Source organism: Buteo buteo, chromosome 23, assembly GCF_964188355.1.
Source record: "Buteo buteo chromosome 23, bButBut1.hap1.1, whole genome shotgun sequence".
Taxonomy (NCBI): domain Eukaryota; kingdom Metazoa; phylum Chordata; class Aves; order Accipitriformes; family Accipitridae; genus Buteo; species Buteo buteo.
Genome location: NC_134193.1, coordinates 22,653,439 through 22,672,008, shown reverse-complemented (window position 1 = coordinate 22,672,008; position 18,570 = coordinate 22,653,439). Strand labels below are relative to the sequence as shown.

Genomic DNA, 18,570 nt, shown 5'->3' with positions numbered 1-18,570 from the left:
CGCAGCGAGGCAGCGCAGAGCCACGGCAGCCCCCGCTGAAGAACAACAAAGCCCTGGAATTAGAGATGTGCTGGGAGTTTACTTTACCGCAAAAAAATGTCAGAAATCCGTATTGTTTGGACAGGGATTTGCTGGGGATCACTAGATAAAAGCCTGGCAGGGACCCAGCCAGGGGGAAAAAGTCAGCCAGCTCCTTTCTCGTGGCGGGGGCTTGCGGCTGAGCGAGGGATGCACCGCACCGCCAGCGCGGGGGGCTTTGGGGCCAAGGCACAGGCAGGGGCAGGGATGGTCGGTGCCTTCGTGAGCCAGAGCAGGACCTGGGCCTGGGTGCAGCGTGGGGCAGGGAAGGGGATGCCAGGCTGCCCTGTGCCCGGCACCGGCTTTGGATCTTTGCGGTAGGAAACATTTCAGCCGTGGCAGCATCCTGGGACACCAGCCTCAGCTGCCCGGTGACGGCTCTGCGGCACGAGGAGCCCGGCCACGACGGGACACCCGGCCGGTGTGCAGGGCTCGCCGGTGCCGAGGGGTGCCTGCCCTGGCACATACGGACAGGAGGGGGAAGGAGCTGGGCCGGAGAGACTGCTCTCACCCCTCGGGCCCCCCCGCAAGCTCCACGCTTGCCAAATTTTGCAGCGGGGTCAGGGCAGCTGCTCCCGCCGTGCCCACGCTCAGCTGTTCTCCTCTCCCTTTCCCGCTCTCCCTGGCAGCGAGGCTCAGCTCCCGGCTGCCGCTGCTCGGGCTGCAGCTTGGACCTGGAAATGCCAAATCCCCTTTTCTCCCAGGACCCAGCAGGGTCTGTTCCCCCAGGTCTGCGCTCGGGACTCGCCTGCCCCTGCGCTGCCCAGCCCAGGGCCCGTGGGTGCAGCCGTGGCACCGTGCTGGGTGCTGCCAGGGGGATGTGGGGTGCCCTCCCCAGGCCCGGGGTGGGGAGCGCTGCTCGGAGCCGCACCAGCCAGATGTGCAATGAACAGCAGCCATGTGTGCCAGCAACCCCTGGGCACAGCTGGGCGCGGGATGGGGATGGTGAGCACCCGCCCTGCCCGCTCCTCCCTGCCCGACTTCGGGAGAAACGACAGCGCACGCAACCCGGTTTCACATCTGTTATTTTTTTAATACTGTTCACGTCTAAAATGACCAAAACCAAGCCAAGCGCTCCCGACCCCTTGCCCTGCCTTAGGTGGAGAGCAGGAGAGCCGCGGGCTCCCCGGCCGTGCGTGCCTCCTCCCTGCCCGGTGCTGGGTGCAGGCAGGGGTGCAGGCAGGGCACCCCGGCACCGCAGGCAGGCTGCTCTGCGCCTGCTGCCGGGAGAGGGGACTTTGCACAGCTCTGGTGAATGCATTTAAATAATACGCTAATGAGTGGCAAAAGCAAAAGGCATCTTAATCACGTCTCCTAAAATAGCAATCGGCAGCTGCTCCTCCTGCCCCGGCAGCGAGGGGGCCCTGCCCGCCCCGCGGTGGCTCGGGGCAGGCGAGGGCACGGTGCCCAGGCGGCACCGGGCTGTTAAGGCAATCGCACCGCTGGCAGCCGGCGGTCACGGTAAGCACGCGGTCACGCAGGGAGCGGTGCTGAGGCTGGGTGCGGCGCGGGCGGGTGCTCAGTGCGGCGGCGTGGGGCGGGTGCTGCCACGTCACCGGCGGCGCAGACCCGGCTGCCTCCCGTTGCTGCAGGGATGCGGGGCTGGGCTCCTCTCCCACGTCTCCGGGAAGGCAACGCCGGCTGAGCTGCAAGCTGTGGGGCAGCCCCACAGGCCCCAGAGGCCACGTTGTCACGGGGGTGTCTGCGGGGGGCTGCGCTCACCTGCACCCCCTGCCCCGGGATGCAGCGGGCATGGGGCAGGTGACTGGGGCACGGCGGGTGGGGAGGGCTGGGGGGTGGAAGCCGGGGTCTCGCCGCGGCCCTGGCCGGGGTGCCGGGGCATGGCTGCGATGGGGGACCCCGGCCGGGCACGGGGGAGGGTGGGCGCAGGGGTGCAGCTGGGACCCGGCCGGGCGCTTAGACCACGAAGTGGAGCCTGTAGGTCATCTGATGGCCGTTGTCCCAGGCGTAGAGCACCTTCTCCTTGGGGTTGTAGTCGACCTGCGTGGTGAAGGCGTACTGGTTGAGGAAGGGCAGCCGGAGCTCTGCCTCCGTGTCCGTGTGCGTGTCGAAGGCGTAGGAGATGTGCCCTTCCTTCTGGCTGTAGGTGTCCACGGCGTAGAGGATGCCGCAGATGATGAAGCAGTTCCCGTAGGCGTTGCGCTTCAGCCCCGTCTTCCAGGTGGTCTCCCTGCGCACCGAGAGGTCCCCAGGGTCGAGTCGGCTCAGGACGATCACCTCCTGCTGCGAGTAGTCGTAGTCCACGGAGGGGTAGATGACCCAGAGCCCGCTCTCGTCCACAGCGAAGTCGATGTCCGAGTGGCCCCTCCACTTCCAGGGCGTCGTGTCCTCATACACCACGTCGTGGAGCAGCGCCCAGCCCGCCACGTACCGCTCCTTCAGGTCGTACTTGATGATGTTCTTGGTGAAGGCACGGTTGTAGTAAAAGGCTCCCCGGTACACCACGTGCCCGGTGCCTATCCAGTTGTAGGGCAGCTTGTAGAGGTTGCTCCAGCGGCCTGCGAGTGGGCGGGAGAGGCGTTGGGACCCCTTGCAGCACTGGGGTCCCATGCACGATGGTCTGAGCGTGCCAGCAGCAGCGGGGGACTTGTGTCCCCCTCGCCGCCCCATGGGTGCTCCCCAGCACAGGTCCCCATCTGCTGCCCACCACCCCGGGGCCCGGCACAGCCGGCGCTGCGTGGTGCTGGGCACCCACCCAGGAGAAGCCGGGGCCCCTGCGCCCGCTCGGCCACCAGCCCTCACCCTGCTTGAAGTTGTCGAGGCTCCTGAACTCCACCAGGCTGTTGCCATAATAGTAGTTGGTGACGTAGATGCGGTCATCCTTGGCCACCGGGTCCTTCATCCAGGCCCCCTCGTTGCGCCCGTAGCTGTGGTGCTCCGTGGGGGGCTCCACCGACTCGATGGTGCCTTCGCACTCCACCTCCTTCACTGGGTACCGAGGAGGAGGAGGAGGAGGAAGGCTTACCCCTGCCCCAGGCAGCCTGCCTCTGCCGGGGGCCGGGAAGCCCTTCACCGTGCCAGGGCTATTGCTGGCCCAGCCTGGCCACGGGTGCTGGGACCACTGGGCCGGGTGCCCCCCTCCCAGCCCCGCCGCTCCCCTACCTCTGTTTGGCGTTTCAGGGCCCCCGGTGCTGTCAGCCCCCTGCCCGCGGACGGTGGCGGGGTGGCTGCGGGCAGTGGTGCGGGGGGCCGGGGCGGTGCTGGGCGCAGCCGTGGTGCTGGGCACGGTGGTCTCTGCCCGTGCGATGGCTTGGGCTGGGGTACCCTCCGCTGGGGGGGGCGGGGGGCCCCTCTCCTCCTGCCGCTCCAGCGCAGCCGCCCCCCTCACAGGGCTCTCTGCGGGGGGGACGAGCCGGCGGGTCGGTGTGTTTGTGGGGGCAGCCCCCCGCCCTCCCAGCGGCCCCCGACCCCTGCCCCATGCCGGGAACTCACCGCGGCCGCCAGCTGGCCCCTCCGCTGCCCCCGCCTGCCCGGCCTTGTAGTACGTGATGCCCCGGACCACGGTTTGCTGGTGTGCGGGTGGCTTGGGCTTGGGCGTAGGCTGCGACACCCCCCTGGCCTTTGCGTTATCCTTTTTGGCCTTCTCGGGCTTCAGCTGCTTCTCCTTGGGCGCTCGGGGGGCCGCCCTGTCGCCCAGTGCCTTGCGGGTGCTGGGGTACCGTCCTGCCTCCTTCTCTCGTCCGCCTGCCGTGTCCTGGGGGGGGGCACAGCCTGGTCAGACCCCTTCCCCTCCCACCGCCGTGCCGGGCAGCGGGCGCAGGCACCGGCCCTTGGCTGCTGCCACGGTGCACCCCGATGCGTTTGCAGGAGCTGCCGGCACGCGCCGCAAGCCCGGCCAAGCTCGGCTCTGCCCCGCGGCGGAAGGAGCCCAGCCGCACTGGCCGTGCCTGCGAGGGGCTGAGTCCCCGGGGGGTACCTGTGCCTTGCTCTCGGGGACGGCGGCAGCATCCTTCTGCAGCAGCTGGTAACCCAGGTTGGAGATCTCCTTCTTGATGCTGATCATGATGTCGGAGTAGTTCTCGTAGCGTCTCATCTGGTCGGTGAGGTGCAGGACGCTCTCCTTCATGAAGTCGTTCTCCCTGCTCAGGTTGGTCTTGATGGTCTGGAGGAGAGAAAAGGCTGGAAGAGCTCACGGCACACCCAGACGGTCCCGAGCAGCCAGACAGGACGTGCTGCACGGGACGGTGCCTGCCAGAGCTCACTCACCTCCTCCAGCGTGTTCATCTGGGCCACCACCTTGCTGATGTAGGAGTGCACCTTCATCAGGTCCATGCTGTAGAGCGTTCCTTCCAGCAGGTCCACCATGGACTGCAGCTGCAGAGGGAGAGCAGGGCTGGGGCACGGGCCATAGGGCACGGGGCAGGGCTGCGTAGCCGCTGCGGATGCCCCCCTGTGTCCCCCGTCCCCGCTCACGGCTGGAGCGCAGGAACCGCACTACTCCGTCGCCCTGAGGGTCTGCCGGGGCAGGGACGGGGAGCGTGGGCTCCTGTGCGTGGCAGGGGGGTGTCTCTGGCCCCCAGCCCACGGTCCCGCCACGCCTGCAGGTACCTTGAAGAGCTCGGGCGCCTGCTTCTTCAGCTTCTCCATCTTCCACTCGTTCTCGCAGGGGTTGAGCGAGGAGGGGGGGGCCGTGCAGGAGCACTTGCAGTCGGCCCCCGAGCTCACCGTCTCCACCGTGTAGAAGTCCTCCACCCGCATGCTGCCATTCCTGACGCGGCTGCAGGCGTCCTTGCTGAGCGGCCGCAGGATGCACTTGCAGCGGCAGTCGGAGCCCTCCGAGGTCATCCGGACCTGGTCCGCCTCGCCCAGCGCCTGCGGGGACACCGGTGAGCCTGGTGTCCCACCCGGGCGTCCCACAGGGTGCTGCCGACCCCGGCAAGCCATCACGGCCGACCCCCTCTCTGCTGCATGCCCAGAGGTCCCCCACCGCCCCCGGGGCTCCTGGCCATGCCCCGAAGAGCGTGGGGCGTCGTCTGTCCCAGAGCACCCCGTCCCGCCACCCTGCACCGGGGTGATGGTGACAAAAGACGGGCGGCCGCTCGTCCCCGCAGCCACCAGAGCGTTTTGCGCCCCAGGTACTTTGGTCCCATTTCTGTAGCTGTTGCCCAGCCTCCAGCAAGACCCGAGCGAGCAGGGACGGTGGTGAGAAGACCCAGAAGCGCCTCTGCCCCCCCGCACCCCCAGCCCCGAGCCCACACAGGGTCCGTTGTTCGTGGTGACACGGAGCCACCTCGGGGCGAGCTCCACCCCCCCCAGACTCCCGCAATGGCCCGAGGCACACACTCAAGGACTCCCTTGTTTCCACACATGGCCCTGACTCACGCTACGGAGCCCAGGGTGCTTTTCGGCTGGTTTCTGCAGATAAGGAACCGTTCTCCCCTCCCCGCTGCGCTCGGGAATAAGGCTACGGCTCAGCCTGCCCGGCGGGATGGAGAGCCGCGTCCCTCTCACCCCCCTGCCACCGGCTGTGCACCCGTGGGGGACGTCTGGGCTGGCGGGGAGCACGGCCGGGCTGCGCTGGGTGCCCCACGTGGGGACGCGCCTGCTCCGAGCAGCGGGAGGGTGGGAGAAAGGGGAGAGGCAGCGCGGTGACCCCAGAGGGACAGAGCTCGGTCCGCAGGGACTCTGACTCACCCTGGGAAACAGAACGGTGGCAGAGCTGGGAAAGGAGTTTAGCTCTGGCTCTCCCATCCTCCCCCCCGAGCACAGCGCGGCGTGGGAAAGGGCAGAGGCCCACAGGACCGATGTCCTGCCTGCGAGCAGCACCCACGGCCGCGCGGGCACCGTCCTTCCCGCACCCAACCGGGCTGACGCGCTGGCGGCACCCGGGCAGCAGCTTTCCCTGGGAGCTGCCCGCCTGGCAGGGACGCCCAGCTCCCCACAGCCGGGAAGAGGGGCTTCGCTTCCTAAAGCAGCAGCAAAACCTCCTGCAGTTTGCATTTCAAAAAAGCCTCTCTCTTTCAAAGGGAAACGAAGGTCCCGCTGGCTGGGAGGAAAACACCAGGCGGCTCAGGGGGCTGTAAACCGAACAGGACCTCATCAAGCTCTCGGCAGGGAGCAGCAGGGCAGGGAGCGGGACCCCCTCCCCAAACACCACCTCTCCAGGCTCTCGCACCTCCCTGGGGCCCCCTGACCTCCCGATGGCAATGCCGGCGCTTGTGCAAACAGGCAGGACGATTACACAGCCCGGCTGCGAGCTGCCAGTCCCCCCGCACGCAGCCGGGCAGCTCCCCAAGCCCCTGATCTGGGCTGCCGTCCTTGCCACAAGCTCTGTCCCTCCATGTGCACGGTGCTGCACGAGGTCCCGGTGTCCACATGCATCCCCGTGGGAGCCCTGCACGGGGTCCCGGTTTGCTCACGCATCCCTGTGGGAACCCTGCCCGAGGTCCTGGTGTGCCCCATGGGATCCCCACTTGATTTCCCAGCCGGGGTCCCCCATTCCCACCAACACCCCAAGCGCCAACCACCGTTGAAGCTACCACCGCCGCAGCACAGCCCGACACCCGGGGACACGCTGCGATCCCGCCCGCCGTCAGCACCTTCCGCAGGGAAGGGCTGCAGCTGCCCGTGCTGGAAGCTCAATTCCCGTGGGAGCGGGCGGCCGCGGGCCGCGCGTTCCCTCCCACCGCCCTTGGCAGCGCCGCGGCGGGAGGCACGCCTGGCGCGAGCGGGCTGGAGCCCTGCGCAGCAAATGCGCCCGGAGCAGCCGTGCCAGCGGCTCGCACGAGGGGCCCGGCAAACGGGAGTCTCCCCCGCGGCACGAAGGGGCAAATTCTTCCCCGGAGACCTCCTGGTTCGAGCCGTTTCCCTCCTGCCTCCCAACAAACGGCCCCCGGCCGAGGCAGGGCGCAGCCTCGCGGGCAGCCGGCCGGGCAGGCAGCCGGCCAGGCGGGCAGCCAGCGGCCCAGGGGCCCGGCAGCTGCTTTTGTCTCGCGGCCGCGCAGCAACAGAAAAATCCGCTCACCTCGGGTCGAGGTGCGAACGGGCGCGGGGGGCCGGGGGGAGAGCGGCTGCCTCTTCCCTGGTGCTGCGTGCGCCCCGCTGCACAAGAGCCGAGGCAGCTGCCTGCCTTCACGCGAGGTAGTAACATTAAACCTCGCTCTGCCTTTTAAACGGCTTCCTTAAACAGGAACCGTATGTTCTATTTATACAGAAAAGGCTATAAACAAGGAAGTCTTAAAAAAAAGGCCCCCGTGCGGTCCATTCTGCAGGGGTCACCCCGCCTTGGTTCATCGGCCAGGCGTCCTCCATCAGCCGGTGCCTGGCTGTACCCCAACCCCGCAGGGGACAGCCCGCACCCCCCGCACACACGGGACCCACTCCCCGACAGCGTGCGAGTGGGTCGGGATGTGGGGGCACGAGGCAGCCCCTGCCGAAGGCCAGCATGCTGCGCCGGCCGCTCAAGGTGGGGATCTGACGGCTCCCTATGAAACCTTCGTGGGGGCTGCTGCAGCCCCGCGGGGTCTCCGGGTGGTTCTTTCCCTGAATCCCCCCGCTCGCTGCAGACCCCGGCCCAGGGTGCAGGCAGGCGGGTGCTGCCACTCCTCGAGAGCCAGGTCCCAGCTCCGCGGTGGGGCTGTGCACCCACGGCTGGCGTGGGAGAGCATCCCTGCAGTTTGCTGAGGGTTTCCTCACTCCCAGTTTTACAGCTGGGTAATTTTCCCAGCACTGCCTAGTTTCTGGGACCTCTTGCGAGAGTGTCTATGCAAGCACTGAGTTTGTGCCATTATTTGGAGAAAGCGGGACCTTTGACAATGAACCTTGGCCAGCTTTTAAGCTGTCCTTTGACTGCTGCCAGAGGACTTGTCGCGGAGGAAAACACGCTGTGTTGATAAGCACGCTGCCGCGCTGCGCGCCTCTCGCACAGCTGCTGGAAGGCATGTCCCCATCACGGGAGGGAAACCATGTCACCCTCCTCTTCCTCCCCCTCCCTGGCTTGGCACAACATGTTAAACACGTTCTGCAGCATGGGGATCCGAGGCAGAGTGGTGCTGGCAGAGCTGGGCCATGGCTGACAGTGGCCAGGCCCTGCGCGCTGGCACTACTCAGGCATCCCGTGTTGGTCACAGGGACGCGACCATGCGAAGCGCTTGTGTGGCACGCAAATGCCCACCGATGGGATCTCATCCAGACGGCAAGAACTGAAAAAACCACCTCCGAGCACTGCGGGCAGCACCTGCGCGGAGGGAAGGAGAGAGGGAGGGAGGGAGGAGGTGACAGCACCGCGTGGGTCCATGGGCTGCGGATCCCAGAGTCCCTCAGACAGCATCACCCCTGAAGCCCTGCCGGGAACCCCGGCGCAGGGCTCCCCCCGGACACCACTCCCAAGCCAACTGTTGCCAACAGCAGCTGTGTTTTCATCTCGTTCTACCAAATGACTCGGAAAATCTTGGCTTTTTAACGCTTTGGTGATCCTGGCATCAGCGCCCTTCCTCCCTGGGGGCCGCTCCCAGCACCTTCCCTCCGGGCTGGGTCCCGATGTCTGGCTCTGGTCCTGCCCGGGCTGCGGACACTGACCCCACGGGAGAGCGCCCGTGGGGACGGCTGGAACCGAGGGCTCTTGGATTCCCGGGAGAGGCCGGCTCCCGCACGCTGCCGTGTCCCGCTCCCGCTCTCCTCTCATCTCTGTGGGGAAAGTCTTGTCCGGGCCGTTCTTTCTGGCACGGAGACGCTAATTGCAGAGCTCATCACCGCAGCGCCGGGGCTTGGGCACCTTCCAACCCACCAAGCACGCTCGCAGCCCCAAACACTCCCTCCGCCGAACCCCCCGCAGCGAAGGGAGCACCAGCACCAAAACCGCAACCAGCCCTTCCCTGGGAACATCCCACGCTCCGGACCCGGGGGGCAGCCCGGGCTCGGCGCTGGGGGGGGGGGGGGTACGCCGGCTCCCCCCGCTCCGCTCCCCCGGGGCCGGGGGGGGCCCAGCCGGAGCCAGAGCGGGGCTGCCGCCCGAGCGGAGCTCGCCGGGGTATCGCTGCCCCCAAAACCTGTTCCTGCAGGAAAACACCGTCTGTGCCCGCCAGAGCGGGGAGCCCCGGCCCGGGGACACGGGACACACACGGTCCTCGGTTCCCGGCGCAGGGCGCGGGGCCGGGGCCGGGCACCCCCCGCCCGCTCCTCTCGCTGCCCGTGTCGGTGCGGCCGGAGGCGGGGGGGGGCACCGCCGGGCCGCGCCCCCGCCCGCTCCGCCTTAGGGACCCCCCCGGCCCCCGTTCGGAGCCCGCCCGGGGCACAGCAGCGACCGCTGCCGCCGCCGGGGCCTCCGGAACCGGCACCGCCCGCCCCGACGGCACCGGCCCCGCAGGGAGGGGAGGGGAGTGTGGGGGGGGATGGCCGCCCCCGCCCGCTGCCGGGCACCCGCGGGGACACGGCGGGTGTGCGCACCCCCGGTCCCGATCCCAGTCCCGGTCCCGGTCCCGGTGCCGGTCGGTGCTTACCGTGGCGGCGCCGCGCGCCGCGGCCAGCGCCGGCAGCAGCAGCGCCGGGAGCAGCAGCGCCCGCATGGCGAGAGCGGCGCCGAGCGCCCGCAACCGAGCGCCCGCTCCGCCCGGCCCGGCCCGGCGGCGGGGAGGAGCCGCCCGCCCCGTCCCGCCCCGTCCCGCCCCGGCCCGGCCCGGCCCGGCCCGGCCCGGCGGCGGCACCGGCCCCAGGAGCGGCGCCGCTGCGGCGGGGGCGGCGCGGTCCCGCCCGGGCGGAGCTGGCCGCCCCGGGGCCGACGGGGCTTTCCCTGTGACCGGGGCTGGCTGCCGGCCCGGACGAGGCTGCCCGCCACCCCGCTACGCCCCGTACCGGGGCTGCCCGCTCCCTCCGCCGCGCCGCCCGGTGCCCCTTCCCCGGGGCTGCCCGATCCCCCTCCCCTCAGTCGAGGCGGGTTCCCCGGGCTGCCCGGTAACCCCTGCCGCGCCGGGGCCGCCCCGTGCGGCGGGCAGGGCTGCGGGCTCGGGCGGCGGCTGCCCCCCAGCGCCCCGCCGGTCCCGCTGCACCGGCGGGGCCTGGCGGGCGGAGGCGGGGCCGGGGGAGGGGGTGTGGGCGTGGCGCCCCGCGGGTACATCCGGGCGGTGCGGGAGGACTACGCTTCCCGTCGTGCCCCGCGGGAGGGCGGGGCGGCCCGGCCCGGCCCGAGCGCGGCGCCCGCAGCGGCGGCTCTGGCTGTCAGCAGCGCCCGGAGCGGCCATGGGGCAGCGCGGCCGCCGGGGCCCCTGAGACCCGCCGCGCCCCGGCCCGGCCCGGCGCGGCCCCGGCGCCGCCATGGAGCTGGAACCACCCGCAGAGCTCCCGGAGCCCCGCGCCGCCGCCGCTAAGGGGCCGCCCCGCAACGGTGAGTGGAGCGCGGGGTCCGGCCCGGCCCGGCCGCGGGCGCCCCTCAGGGCCGGGGGCGGGAGTGGGGGGGGGGGGGAGGAGGAGGAGGAGGAGGAAGGCCGGGGCCCTGCGGCGCTGGCCCTGAGGGCCGGTACGGCGGCGGTACCGGGGGCTGCGCCAGCCGCCCCACCGGCGGGGGTGGTGGTGGTAGTGGGGGGGGGTTGCTGCCGGCGGCCGCAACTTTCCGCGGCCGTGGGGCACAACAAAGGGCCGCGCCGGCCAGCGCGCGCTGCCCGCCCTGCCCGCCGCGGCTCCCCCGCTGTCAGGGTCCCCGCCGCTCGGGCCGCGCCTCGGCGGGACGTGCCGGTCGGCCGCCTTCGCCGAGAGCGGCGGGACAACGCGGGGGGTTCTCCCCGGGCTGGTAGCGAGCGCCCTGCCCAGATCGAGGGGTTCCCTGCGGGTTTGCCTTCTTTCCAGAGAGGGGGGGGGGAACCAACAACCAAACAAACCCAAACACCCCAAACCCGAAGGATTGTTTGTTTGTTTTCCATCTACATCCTCCGTGTCGCGGCTCCCGGGCCGGCCGAGCCGCCTTGGCTGCCCCCCGCGGCCGCAGCCCCCGCCGCTTCGCTCCGCGCCGCTGTCGGAGGGGCGGCTTCGCTCCCGGCTCCCGCTGTCCTCGGCGTCGGTCCGCCGTGCGCTGCGGGCTCCCTCCTGCTGACACCTGGGTGCCCGTCCCCGGTACGGGGACGGATCTGGTTCCAGCAACGCGCTGGGGATGAGGGACTTGGGAGCCAGCTGCAGGCCGTTCGGGAGGGACGAGGGGTGTAAGACAGGGTCCTGGAAAATGGGCAGGAAAGGAAAATAACAAAGAAGAGAGACCTCGGAAGACACGCAACATGTTTATTTGATCAGCGAGTATGCTGCTGCTTTCTGGCTGGGCTGCTTGTGGGGTTTATAGGCACCATTTGGGACGCTTTTACACTTCCAGTATGCAGATACTGCATCTGCACTTGAATGTCCCTGCCAATTTTTATGGTTTACAATTGCATTTTACCGTCTTAAGGTACCCTTTTCTACAAAGGATTTGCTCAGACAAAAGAGGCTTCTTATCAGGCAACATCACCGGCATTTGCTAGATACAGGCATTACCAAAACATACGCAGTGCTGGCAATTACAGAAAGGGGGATTTCTATAATTACCCTGAAATGTAATTTTGAATTGTGACCCTTTGTGAGGCTGCTAGAAACACTTTATTCCTCTCTTAATTAGATGTCCAGTTGGATGAAGGATACTTTTCATCCTTAGGGCTTTTTGAACTTTCTGACTTAATTTGGGTGGTGTCCGTTGCTTCGGTGTCCTTAATAATGCAACAATATCAAAACTTGGTCTGCATTTACTATTTTTCCCACAGAAATGCGGGATTTGGGGGGAATCTCTTTTGATTTATCAGATTAGTTTTAAGAGTTATTTGCATGTCTTGCATAGCTGTTTCATGTGATAGCCGTTGTACCTGTGGCTGCGGTTAGCCTTTTGAATGGATGATGTAACAACCTTTTACTGCTTTGCCTTCAAAAACGTGGAATACTGGCATGGTGTTGAGACATTGCTTGACCTTCAGTCTTCCTAAAGCCTACAGCGGCTGGGGGAGGAGCAGAAAAGATTGGCTTATTACTTGGTTGGCTTATAAAATATCTGCAAATGGTAATGGCAAATGAAGACTCTTAATTTTTCCTCTTTTTAAGGAAGAGTCATAGCTCTTTAGATACTTTGAGGTACAGCATCTTCACTCTTTATGAAAACAGTTAAAATTGTATGACATGTATCTCCTGTGTATCTATCTATATAAGTAGGATTATATTCTTGGTGGCTATGTTAAAATCATTAATGAACTTAAGCTCTGCACATGGCTTCTGTGTTAACCCCAAGTAAACTGCCGCAAGTTTCAGTGAAAGAAGCCTCAGAGTAACTTTGAAATGCAGTTACATGATTTCATTTCAGCCTCACTAATTGGGGGGGGGCATTTGACATTCTTAGCATATAAGATGGGGGTTTTACCTTACCAATTTGAGTACATCCCCTTCCATGTAAGAAACATATTTTGTCATCGAGCAAACCAATGACAATCAGTAAAATGAATTATTTTTTAAAATAATTTCATTAGGGCATTCATTTTTCCTGCACTACTAGCAATTATTTCTCAACAGGGTCCCATTTAAGACCAGCTTCCCTATAGCTTCAGCTGGCGTATTTTTCCTCTGAATGAAACATGATGGCTTTTACACAGTTTTAAATATTTTATGTTTTAACTAAAATAGCGATAAAGCAGGCTATCTAGAATTAAGGTAACTTTGGACTCTTTGTTGTTTGGTATGGTTTTGGAAGACAGATTTACGTATCGGGAAACTACTTAAATTTTGTGTTCCCTTAAAATTATCACAGTTTCAGATAGGTAGATTACTAATCTGGATGAACTTCATACCAGAAAGAAGAGGAAAGTTGTAAGAGCACAAAGAATGTAAGGTTTTCAAAGAAAAAATTCCATTGCTTGCATCCCTTCCCTTTTCCACAGCACACTCAAACTTTACTGGCACACACTGACATTTTTAGTGGTTCTTTATGCTTGATTGCTTTGCATCTGATGAGATAAGCCTTTGCTTAACAAAGACTATTTCATTGATATAGTTAGGTCTTAGTTTACTTGCTATAAACATTTCTTTGAAGATTTAGGAAGAAAAACAAATTGAGTTGTCGAATAGCAATGCTGCTAAAGTCAAATGTCTCTGAATAAACAAGAAGCTACAGCATTATTTCAACTCGGTGTTGCCTTGCTGAATGTGGATGGCTTTTGCTTTTTAAAGTAATAATAGACAATAATAAATAATAGAATTCTCAGCTTGGGTGTATGATGGGAAATAAGACTTGTAATTTAGGAAGAAATTCCTTTTTTTGGTTTGATTTGATGGTAAGATGGAAAAATACCTCTCAGTGTAAAGCTGGAATTTGGTATTGATGGCTTCTGTAGATCATTAATCAGGAAAATGGGTTTATGCATGCCTTTTTGTACAAAAAACAGGACTAGCAATGTATGTTCAGCAGATGCAGTGTGATGTGACACAAACAACAGGATTTTTTTCCCCGCTTTGCTATTAAACAGTATAAAGATACTATTTTATTACGCACAATGAGGATACTTTTCTATCTCGGAGACTGTTTCTTGATTGTTGGGAAGCAATAGTCATCTTTTTGCATCTTTCTGTCCTGTCTCTGGCAAGTCATTTGTGTTTGGTTTTTTTTTTTGGGGGGGGGTGGTGGTGATGCGGGGGTGGGAATGAATGTGCAAGTAGTTTATTAAATTATTGTTCAACTCTTACATGGTGGTAGCTTTGAACAAATGCATTTACACTAGCATTCTCTAAGAATGAGAGCACAGTTTCTCCTCTTGATAAACTGCCTATTTAAATAAAGCCTTCAGCAGTGTAATCTGGTAATTCTAATTAAGTCATTTACATAAGGAATTGGCCCAGGGTTTCATCAGATGGTTGCTGGTGAGCTGAAATGCATTCTTTCCCTCCAGCTGTATTAAACTAGCCTTTTGATCCTTTCCTTTTTTTAGCCTTTAAGCCAGAGTGGTTATCACTTTGCAGAGTTAATTGAGAAAGGGAAGTTGGGGGACGAGAGGACCCTTCGAGGTTTAGCTTTAGTCTTAATTACTATAGTTCTAATTAGGTAATTAGAAGACTTCCAGATTTTATATGTTGATAAAAATGATTCTGTACAGGTTTTGTAGAAAGAGGAAGTACACCACCAATAGGCTAGCTTTAGTGAAGTTCTTTATTGGTAAATGATTACCAGTAACTTATCTTGAAAGCAGTATATGTCTGGAGTATCTGAATTCTACTCCAGCTCATCGATAAGGAGGCTTCATTTACAAAGGGTGGACCCTGCGTCCTTCAGAGAACATAAGTTACATGTCTACCTTCCGTTGCCTAATCATCCCAGTTATAGGCTTGTATAGGTGGTGAAATTTAAACTTGGAGAAATATCTGGTTAGTGTGAAGGATTAATTTTTTTTAAGCCCTTTTTAACTTCGTGGATGCATCAGAAAAAAACCCACTGATAAAAATTTGCCAAGGCTCTAGTGCCAGGCTGACTACAAACTGCTGTGATGCCTTGTCTGGAAATATCTCTCAGCTGAAACTTGACAGAAACCTTGAATATTTTGCATGGAAATACATGGAAATTGTGAAGCCTTTGGGACTAAATCTCAAAATTCTCTTGTCATATAAAACTCCATCAACTATTCCAGAAGGAGACATGAATTGCAGTGGTGGTACATATTTCTAGAAGTCTATGTTGTGCTCAGGTCAGCGTGGTGAATTCTCTATACTGATAATTAACCAGTTAGCGGGTCTGCTCTTTCTGAAACTGTAAATGTGTGGTGCTCCTATAAATGTTAGGGTTTATTCTACTTACTTGATGCTGACTCTGGCACTACTGGGAAGCACAAGGTTTATCTGTGGGAATTGTTTTGGAGCCTTCAGATCCTAAAGCCAAGTGATGAAATGATGGCTGTCACGGTTGTAGTAAAAAAAATTTGAAAAGAACTTCTGGTCTCTGAAAGTTCTGCCAAACACCAACTCGTCCTCCAAAAATCTCTTCATTCAGTCTCACATCTGTAATTGACTTTTTTTATGTTGTTTGGCAATACTTAACAAAGAATTATTCCAAAGTATAATGTTACTTTAGATGTCTTGTGTATGCTTTTGCCAGGAGACTCTATATCCTGTGCCTGTTTTATCAGTAGCTGTAAATAAATGCCCTTTTTGTGGATCACAAGCAGTGATTATTCTTACCTGCAAATAACTTAGTGTAATATGGCATTCTTGGTTACAGGGGCTTTGGTTTAAGGTGGGTGACAAGCCAGCTGAGATCTCGGCTTATTTTGCAGCAGAATGTAAGCTCAGGGCTTGATTTTTAAGGTAGGCTTTTTCCAGAGTTAGGTCTGGGTGTCAATTCAGCAGGGGCTGGGGTTGCTTTGCTCAGCCCTCATGGACTGAGCCGTCTGGGTAGTAAAAGAACTTGGTTTTGATCTCGGCGTATGACTATACCTTACTCATGGGAGTATCCCAGAATTGTTGAGAGAGTTTCTGGGTGCTTATATACACCAAAGATATTTTGGGGGGTAGATTAATACTGAACACAGCCACAGAAGCATCCAGCTTCTTCCAAGCAGGCTCTCTCAAGGTGGTATTCTTTGGCAGGGGCTGGGAAGGGTGCTTTCTCCCTGAGTGGTACAGCTAAGCTATACTTTGCCACTGCAGTTCCATACCAGTTTGTCAGCACACCAGCATATTTGCCTATAGCACCTGTATAATGGTCATGAAGACTGGAGTCCTTTCTATGCAGCAGCAAAGCTAGAACTGGCAGCAGGAAGAGCTTTTCCTTGTAGTATTGTATGAACTAGTTGAAATTTTAGCAGCTGTGGTAGAGCTCTGTGGTTTTGTGATCCTCTCCTGCAGCTTGCAGTCTTGTGAAGAAACACTGATTTGGGTAACTTTTTTGTGGTGTCAGATTAATCAACTTTCTTGAACACCCATAAAAACTAACTAGTATTTTATTAATTACATTCTCTTATTTTAAATGAAAAGTCTATGCTAACTCTAAGATCCTTGGAGATTGCTTTGAAGATTCATACAACTCTGTGGTGCGTTTATTATGTTGATGACACCGATCCAGCATGCAAACTGGGAATTCATAGCCTAGCCTCATCATTGCTGTCTCACCAGAAATTCTTAGGTAGTGCTTGCCAGACAGAATGCTCTTCTGAGCTTTAAAGTTTGTTTTTTCTTGAAAGTGTGTATGTGTCTAAAAAGAGAAGAAACCCAAGCTCCCACCACAATGGGTCTCTGATGGCCCCGTTGCAGTGTTTTACAAAATGGAAGAAAACTGAGGAAACGTGCATTCGTTCACTGCTAGTGTTGTGTAATAGCTTGCTGCTACCAGTGCGCAGTAGCAAGCTAACAGTGTAGTTACTCGGTGCCTCCCGCTTTGCTTGCTGACTTTGTGAAGCTTTTCTTTGCCCACTTCTGTTTTCCTGCTTACCTGATACATGCTGTATGGGTCTGTCACCTTAACACTTGAGTTGACCTTTAGTATTTCACTTTGATTTACATAGGGCCTCTGCTCAGTGAACTGTCCCTATCACAGGATGATATCCATAAAAATGACACTTCCTAGTCTTGAAAAAAATCCCCAGGCCCATCGGAGACATGTGAAAAGGACACCCAGCAGGAAGAGAGGCCCATGGCTTGAAATATTCATCAATCATTTTCCTGGCACCAGGAAACCAATCAACTCTTCTAAGGGGTAGAGCGTAATCAATCACACAATGTGGGAAACAGGGATTGCTGGCCCTACCAAAAATGTTCCTTCATGTTGACAGAGGAAAAAAGTGTTGTGTCCGTGCTCATTAACAAGTAGTAACTTATACCCTTGGTAATAAAGGACTCTGTCTTTTACGAAAGTCAGTCTGTGAATAAAACAGTTTAATGTTGTATAGGCGACTTAAGCTTGAACTAAAGATTTTGTTTCCAGTGATGTTGAGCTATGTTTTGTTTTGAGTTTTTTTCCTTTACCTTTCTGTAGCTGATAGGTGAAGGTTTTGTCTCCTGTTGCCAAACCTCTGTGTTCTGTAAGCAGCAGCAAGTACAGGAGCATGATGTTTTTATCTAGGGGATCAGAATTTTAAAATTTTGCACGTTTTTCATGAAACAACTTAAATTTGAAATAGCTTGTATTGCAAACTGGTGCTGGGGAAGAAATGTACCTTTGGATGCTTGTTCTATTTTTCTATCTTTAACTTGCGTTAAAAAAACCCCATATATAGAAATACAGGTTGCCCAGTAATAAGTAAACAGTAGTTGTCAACACCTGTAGGATATTTTATTGTAGCAAGTGGATAGGGGTTATTTGAGTTCTTGTTTTCTAGTAAGATGCTATAAATTGGAAGGAGAGTTGTTTATAACTTTGTTCTTTCTATGGAAACCTCTGCTATAGCTGTTACATAAGAACTGCCATAATATTTATGGCAAAATAATTGACAAGTAAATTGCTAGAATTCCTTCACCAGGAAAACATTTCTTGCATGCCTTGTAGGAAATAAGAGGCATTGAGCTAATGGCCCTAATGAGCTCTGGCTTAGTGTTGCTCTGCGGATGCCTGATCCAAGTGTGGCTCGGGCAGCCGTGGGTAATTGCAGAGGCAGCGCTGACCCTGGACTGGCAGCTGGCTCACAGAGGTGTTCTGGGTGCTGGTTCTGGTGCTGCTCTCTGCTTTAATGGGGGTGTGTGTGTGGGGGGGTGTGACACAGATTTGGCTGCGTGGTTTGGGTGCTATGTCTGTTTTCCTTTTCTATTTCAGTAGCTGCAGAAACTTGAAACAACTGTTGTAACTTTAAAAAGTCCAGCACTTTACTCCTTCACAAATTTACTCAGAAAGTGTCAGTTTTTCCCTGGTGGTGGGAGGCCAAAAGCCTCCGTGGCAAGAGCCTTTTGTGCACCCGCTCCCATGTGGGGCTTCGCCTCCGGCTCTCCCAGCCGGGCTGGCGGCAGCTGCTCCTCGGGGCAGAGGCTTTTGGGGTCCCCAGTGTCTGGGGATGGCCAAGGGGGAGCCCCAGCCTGGCTCTAACCGCAGGCAGCCGACCTCAACAGGCACTGCCCGTGGGGCTGGGGTAAACGGCCAGCCTCCTCTGTGCTGTCTTCATGGAAAAGATGAGTCAGGACTTCAATGACTTGTCTAACATTAAGTGCATTTTCCTGGCATAGAGCTTCTGTAAAACACCTTAGGAATAATGGTAAATGTTCCAGTGCATCCTGTATTAGCTGAGAAGGAGCATTTCTGACCCTTAAAACTTGAGAAACACTGCATCAGAAACACTCTTGACTGCTTTTTTCTTAAGTTTGTCAAACCCTGGTGTTTAATATGCATCTTTAAATGACACGCTGGGGTGGTTTATTGGGCATAGCAAGCCTCAGAGCCTGTGAATGTAGCTGGCAGGTGCCAGAGGTGAGCCAGCAAGACCTGCTACGGTTGCCTCAAGTGTTAAAAATGGTTTGTCTGCAATGCATGTGCATAACAGTTGATAATGAATAAGATTGCCAGCTGCTTTT

The 18,570-nt window shown here is 58.4% G+C and overlaps 2 protein-coding genes across 3 annotated transcripts in view; one reads left to right on the top strand and one right to left on the bottom strand.

Moving 5' to 3' along the window:
* Positions 1–1,090: 1,090 nt before the first annotated feature.
* Positions 1,091–9,690, bottom strand: OLFML2A (olfactomedin like 2A). Its single transcript, XM_075055139.1, has 8 exons — positions 9,537–9,690; positions 4,648–4,911; positions 4,306–4,413; positions 4,016–4,201; positions 3,532–3,793; positions 3,202–3,435; positions 2,842–3,027; positions 1,091–2,597 (listed from the first exon to the last, which is right to left on the bottom strand). The coding sequence occupies exons 1-8, from the start codon at positions 9,600–9,602 to the stop codon at positions 1,996–1,998; spliced, it is 1,908 nt and encodes a 635-aa protein (XP_074911240.1). The 5' UTR covers positions 9,603–9,690; the 3' UTR covers positions 1,091–1,995.
* Positions 9,691–10,217: 527 nt separating this feature from the next.
* The window catches only part of NR6A1 (nuclear receptor subfamily 6 group A member 1), a 101,046-nt gene continuing 92,693 nt past the window's right edge, over positions 10,218–18,570 (top strand). For both annotated transcript variants that reach the window (XM_075054640.1, XM_075054639.1), the window contains exon 1: positions 10,218–10,417. In XM_075054640.1, the coding sequence (XP_074910741.1) occupies positions 10,348–10,417 (70 nt within the window). In that variant the 5' untranslated portion in view covers positions 10,218–10,347. The remainder of the gene's footprint in view (positions 10,418–18,570) is intronic.